The following is a 6,545-nucleotide window of genomic DNA, read 5'->3' as shown; positions in this document are numbered from 1 at the left end:
ATTTGCTTGAATAATTTTTTGCTTGAATGTTATACCCATTATGAATAAAATTAGAAAAAATCAATGATTATTATTGATTGAGATTTTTGTTGGCAACACTTGTAAGTAAAGAAAAACAAATCGCCGCATTGAGGGTTTTCGGGTTTTGGACTTAGCAGTGTTTTCGTGCATTGTAAACTGTTTTAAACCTCATAGTTATCCGAATTTTCTTTCACTTTAAACGTTAACAAGATGCAGATTGCCAATTTAAGCACACCTATCGTAAGACTCCCTTTCTTGAGGCACATTTCTTTAAATCCATTCTCCACGAGCTCAACCATGTGTGATTACAAGTTCAGACTGAGGTTAGTAAAATATAATAATACATGTGCATAATACAGTTATGCATTATGCACACAAGGACAGTTTGCTTCCAACGATTCAAATATCAGATATTTATATAATGGCTTATCTTCAAGATTCAAGGCCTTCGACTATAACAGAAACCAATAAAGAGACTAAATTTAATGCTACATATATCATATTTAAAATTTCCAGAAACAAGCTACCGATAAACCATAACGCCTCAGGCCCCCTGACAGACGGCCCGGACTTCTCATACTTGGACAGCAATAAGCCCGCACCTCCTGGCAAAGGACAACTGAAGAGACTTTTGAAGAACCAACAGCTAGCTGTATGACCAAATCACCTTCAAGGAGTTATTCGATTCTGATTTTTGCTTTGCTTTTTAGAATACTGTGTTGAAGCTGAATGCGGAGATACAATTCGCAATTGACGCTGAGAAAAGACTGCAGCTAGAAGCTCAGCAAGAGACTCAGAAAATCCTTGACGCCAAACTTAAGCCTAAGGGTGATGCATTAATTTCCCAAAGATCCAGAAAACTCAAGTGATGCAATAATTTAAAAGAAAATAAAGAAGTTAGTGTTAATTAACAGAAGAAGGAAAAAACTCCAATTATACTTTCAAAACCACAAAACAATTTCCTCAAAGAATTGTAATTATTTTTTATATTCTATACTGGTTATATCTACTGCGGATGATAATTTAAATGGTTAAAACCAATTTAAAATTTAATTTGAAATAGGACTTATATTTTGCGTATGATTCGGTGCAATTTTTATTCATAATCGCGACAAGAAGTATTTCTACTTCTCAACCATCATGCTAACAGTTTTGAAATTTCTTACCCAAGGAGCAATATACTTGAGCACGTGAGAGTTTTCTCATTTAAAGGTTGCAAAAAGCAAGAAAAAAGGCACTTTTTACAGGTAAATACATCTTTATTTGTTTATATCGATAGATTTTTTACAAAACAGAAAACATGAAGCATGCAATTAAGTTAACTTTGGGTAGCATTAATCTGATCCAGTTAAATGATCTGCCATTCTAAATCATGAGCCAGTAATAGGTTTTTAACTGACTGACTGTGTTTAACTTCACAGCTTTGAACAATTTTTTGATTATACATTTCTTAATAGTAGTTAAATCATTTGCGCTTTTGTTTTAATTTTACGGGTATACATACAGCAGAAGATCTTTCCTTGGTCATTATGCGATTGCTAGACAGACCACTCACTAATGTCAATTTTTCGTATGTCCCGCATCTATTCATAAATCCCAAATCAATTTTAGCAAGTTTGGTGCGGTCCAATCTTTTTAAATTTGATATGAAAAGCAATGGGCCGTTTATTGTACATTGAAATTCTTATAGACAACTCAAGAAGGAAGTGTTTGTACACTCAAGACAACTAATTTACAAATCGAGAGGGATGAGCGACTTGTTATTTATATCATTTTTGCAGACCGAGGGAAGGACAGGCCGTGGATATGGGATACATACACTTTTGCTTTCTCACCTGCGGCTACAGTAATGCCAAAGGGCACTCTCCAGCCGCTCGAGGGGGTCGTATCAAATATCGATTGGTGTGTAGTATGTGCTCTGTTGAGTGAACTATCTTAACCACAAAGCAGCAGAAACGCAGCCTATAATTCGCTTAATAATTCAGTTGGTCGACCTGTGAGCTCTGAATCTACTTAGTGGTTGCTTTTTCAATGCCTCCGCTGAGCCACCACGGGAAACTAAATGGCTATTCCAAATGCCATGTTTTCAGTAGTCATTATTGTCGTTTTATCAAAATACACACTACACAAGTTTATCTTAGACGAATCTCACATCAAGGAAGATTTAACATGAAAGAGATAATTATCTTTTCTATATTCTTCACTCCAATACCTATTAAGGCCTTTTCCCTTTTCAAATCCACCCGTCGGCACCACAATGAATACAATATCCTTTTGATTACGTAGAAGGCAATGCAAAGAGAGTAGAAAATCAACTCGATCAGCGCAGGGGTTCACACCAAAACGTATGGTCCATTCAGACGGCGATTTGCCAATTGTCTACCCTGTTTTTAATTCAGCATTTAAGTAACTACACCGATTTAACATCGTAAACAGTGGCAAAATATTTACTAATAATTCACCCCTGATGTTTTTTAGCTCTCATAGTCGTAGAAAATTATGACTCGATTAGGATTTCCTCTAATTGTAAGTAAGTGTTTGATATATTTGTCCTTACAGTTACTTGGAAGGTCGAACGGAAATTAAGGAAAACAGGAGGAAGTAGTAGCATCATCAACCACGTGCGAGTTCATATCAAGCCACTTTGCCACTGATTTAAAGCTCACCCAAAGCCAGTCTGCATTCATGGAAGCAGTTACTCAAGGAAGAGAACCTAAACTGTTTATTTACATTCATTTTCTTGTGCGATGTAATAATTGGAAATTCAAGATTTCTATCTTGGCAGAGTTTTATTCGTCTAAAAGGATTTAAAAAAACAAAGAGTTAAATTCGTGCATTTTTCAGAGGCTAAGGATGAGCTTGATTCGCATTTACTCCGAGTTAAATGAACTCCTTTTTTAGGTTTAGCTCGTAAGCAAATATACGTTTTTATATGTATTATAACCTGAATACGCACTTTACATTCCACCTATTATTAATATTAATCCTTTCTCATAGTTTGAGAATAAGTTTTAACTATCATTCTTACTGTGTGATTACAAATATGTATTGTTTAATTCAACATTCAGTCCTGCGAAGAATATTCGACTTCATGCGGTACCTCGCGGGTTACAAAGTCTGAAAGTTTTCACAGTTCTTGAACTTTGAGTCTTCTTTGCCAAACATCCACGAGAACATTTGGCGCGCGCGCATCGTCGCCCTGGTCATACCCCTACTGCGGTGGAACCAGGGCGGCGGCGACCCTTCGTGATTGGCCGCCATCTTCAGCCGGATCTGGCTCAGGATGCCCACGAGCAGCTCGTCCACGTTGTGGTTGATGCCAATCGAGATCTCGCTGAACTTGCACCGATACGTGCACGCCAAGCACTTGCCGTCTGCAATGCGAAACGAAATTAGAACGATCGACATAAATGAGCACACCGCGTGATCTTTGAGATTATTGTTTTCTTGTTCTGATTTCATCATTTAATTGGTCCACACAGTGATTTTCTATTGATCTAAAGTGTGATCTACATGAATTGATCGCCGTTGAAAATATATTTATAGTAAAAATCCTTTTCCGGTTCGTAAGTAGGAATGAAAAAGTCAATATTTTTTATCACAGGAGTGTGATTTGAGTTGCAACCTTATTTTAAAATACAAACCAGATGTTAAAATGTTGAAATATGCCTACAACTCATTTTTTATTTAAAATCGAGAAGTTTTGTCAATACTTTAATATTGAATATTGAAATTAATGGTCAATACATATAAAAAAAATACCTGCTGAATTTAATTCGTGAAATCTGCTGGAAACAACAAATTGCCAACCTCTCAGAACATGAGCGTAAATTTTAAACGATGCTTCTTTTAAGTTTTTGCACTAGTTTTTTTTCAGGGCACAATTTCATTTTCTGGCTCTTGTTGACTAATTGTGAGTATTTTCATAGCATCGAAGATAAAAAAAATTTTGAAAGATAAAAAAATTAAAATATTAGATTTTTTGCATAGCATTATTTACTCTTGGAAATTTGAATCACCAACCCTAAGGTCTAAAAGCAAATTTGCGTGTCATTCTCACTTTATTTATTATTTTATTGAATATATATATTAAAAAATCTCCGGTCATTTGGGTCGTTTTGAAGAATATTGTATAATAGTAAAAAAACTAATGAAACTTATTCAAATATTATTTTAAAACTGTTGATCAATGAATCAGCGACAGACGGAAGATAAAACTGGCTCTATCAGTTTAAAATGCTTGGCGTGTCTGTGCGTACTATTAGGAAAAAAATATTGATCGACGTGAGAGGGGAAAGCAACCTTGAGTGGAGACAGTTCTGGATCGGGCCAAATCGATTTTGTTTCCAACGAGCACGGCTGGTCTGGACCTGAGCATGTCCCACTCCTGCAGCCTGGACAGCTCGTCCTCGGCCCGCTGGAAGCTGGCTTTGTCCACCACGGAGTACATCACAAGGAACGCGTGCGGAGGGTTGACTTTGTCCATTTCGGTCTGGAAAAAGAAGACATTTTTATATTTAAAATGTTTAATTTATTTTGGTAAATATGCGAATAATTTTATTCGACTTTAGTGGTGCTAAAAGGGCATAGACAAGACTTAAAATACTGAGTTGTCTCCCAAAGTTGGAATCTGAGTTTCCCAGAGGAGGCAAACTTTCGAAAGAGAAAAAGCAGACAACAACACCTCCAAGTCAAACTTTTGTCATTTCCGCAAAACGTGGAATGATCACGTTCCCCCCAAGGGACAGGCCTCAGCAGCTTGAAAAGTTTTCACTCGAAGAGTCATAATAACGCACGAAGAGCTGAATGCATGCGTTGTTTCCGCCAGCGGTGGCGGCGCGGTGGCAGCCGCGTCGTGGTGAAAATACGTGAAAATGCCACAAATCGCCGGCGGCGTGCTGGCAGATGAGCAGGAATCCTCTCGGATCGGCTGATTAAACAAAAAGGCTGTGCGCCTGGATTAAAGACGAACGCTGCAAAGTTCTGAAGGAGATGAAGCGATAAGCCAGGAGCGTGGTCACAAAACGCTGGACGCGCCAACACGCTCTCGAGAGGAAAATCAATTCGCAGGCGGCGTGACACACAAAACGCCAAAGGCCGGCCAGTCTTGTTTTTTGCATTCTGGCTTCCGGCCAGTTCCCTCATTCTCTGCGTAAATTTGGACTAGACCGTGCCCGTGCACACACACAAGCTGAATTATTTGACACACACTGGCAAAGGCGACAAGCGGCCGCTTCAAACCGATCAGTGCGCCGACGACCCACAAAGGGCATGACGCTGACAATGCTATTTCTATCCGCCTTTTTGCTCAAAAATGAAATCGCTTCCTTCTTTTAACATGCTGAAATTGGAGCAGTCAGGATTTCCAACTTCAAAAGTGTTCCCGTTTTCACGGAAAGCCTCCCTAATTGGTTTACTCGTTACTATCCAGCAACAGCATGGGGCTACATTTTATGAGCCTTGAATAAAACCATTGTGCGAATAGAAAATACAATGAAACTCTTCACTATAAATCAACTTTAATTTTATTTTCAATTGACTATTTGCCAGCGTTCTGTTGTAAATATATTTTAATTAGAGGTCTCACCCGCAAGATTTAAGGCGGCTTAGCCGAATTTTTTGCCCGGCGGCTGGCGCGGCTGAAAATATTTTAAACGTGAAGTTTGATAGTGCTTGACGGCCCAAAGGGCCGAAAGACATTTCCTTCTCCTGCATTTTTTACCCTTTTTCATCAGCGTCTGGCGACTGCCCACGTGACCCAAAATTTGCTGGCTGGCGCGGCGCAGCGCGGCTGGATGAAACTTCTAATTTTAATGTGTTTTTTATTTGTCACTTGAAATTGAATGCACCTTCCTCGGAGTGTACCTTTTTTGATACTTTTACAAAATAATTTAAAAAATAACTATCGTGGAATCAATATACATCCCGTCGTGTTCCCTTTTTAATTTACCAAACTAAATGTTAAATAAGATAATTTATTCATGCCTTATCAAATACATTCTCAACAATCAAAGTATGGTTTTATCAAAGGCAGATCCACTTTTCAAAGGTAAACAAACACGCTGATCAACGCTATTGAATTGACTGAACACAGTAAAAATAAAAATGCCTCCAATTTCGCTACCTCTAAAATAAAAAATTCGACTCAATCTTCGAAAGTTATTTAATCTGGCAAACTCTCCTATTACATACCTCTTACGAAATTGAAGCTGTTATTTGGTCTCGTTTAACTCTCAACGGTCTTAATACTTTTAGAATAAGATAAGAGTCGCTTCTTCAAGAAAGCTCTTGGTGTTGATAAGAGAATGAAATTATGCCTTATATCTGTTTGTAAATGATATACAATCGAAATATCCTTTACCAATTACCGCCATGTGTGAAAAATTTATTAATAACATGAATATAAAACAGCAGTCGATTGGTCAAAAATTATATAATACACACCTGCTACGATTAACTCCGATTGGATCAAAACTAATTGTTAATTGTTAAGACCAAGTCATGTTTATCGAATATTCTTATCG

General features: G+C 37.7%; 2 protein-coding genes across 2 annotated transcripts in view; one reads left to right on the top strand and one right to left on the bottom strand.

Annotated features, from left to right (window-relative positions):
* The first annotated feature begins 65 nt into the window (after nucleotides 1–65).
* Nucleotides 66–961, top strand: mRpL52 (mitochondrial ribosomal protein L52). The gene is made up of 3 exons (XM_065496276.1): nucleotides 66–344; nucleotides 538–673; nucleotides 732–961. The coding sequence occupies exons 1-3, from the start codon at nucleotides 232–234 to the stop codon at nucleotides 888–890; spliced, it is 408 nt and encodes a 135-aa protein (XP_065352348.1). The 5' UTR covers nucleotides 66–231; the 3' UTR covers nucleotides 891–961.
* Nucleotides 962–1,259: 298 nt separating this feature from the next.
* The window catches only part of LOC135945573 (GTP-binding protein REM 1), a 44,815-nt gene continuing 39,529 nt past the window's right edge, over nucleotides 1,260–6,545 (bottom strand). The window contains exons 5-6 of the mRNA XM_065493348.1: nucleotides 4,324–4,513; nucleotides 1,260–3,395 (exon numbers count right to left, since the gene is read on the bottom strand). Coding sequence (XP_065349420.1) covers nucleotides 3,130–3,395; nucleotides 4,324–4,513 — 456 coding nt within the window. The 3' untranslated portion in view covers nucleotides 1,260–3,129. The remainder of the gene's footprint in view (nucleotides 3,396–4,323; nucleotides 4,514–6,545) is intronic.

This window comes from Cloeon dipterum, chromosome X (genome assembly GCF_949628265.1).
Source record: "Cloeon dipterum chromosome X, ieCloDipt1.1, whole genome shotgun sequence".
NCBI lineage: Eukaryota > Metazoa > Arthropoda > Insecta > Ephemeroptera > Baetidae > Cloeon > Cloeon dipterum.
This window is presented reverse-complemented; position numbering and strand designations above follow the sequence as displayed.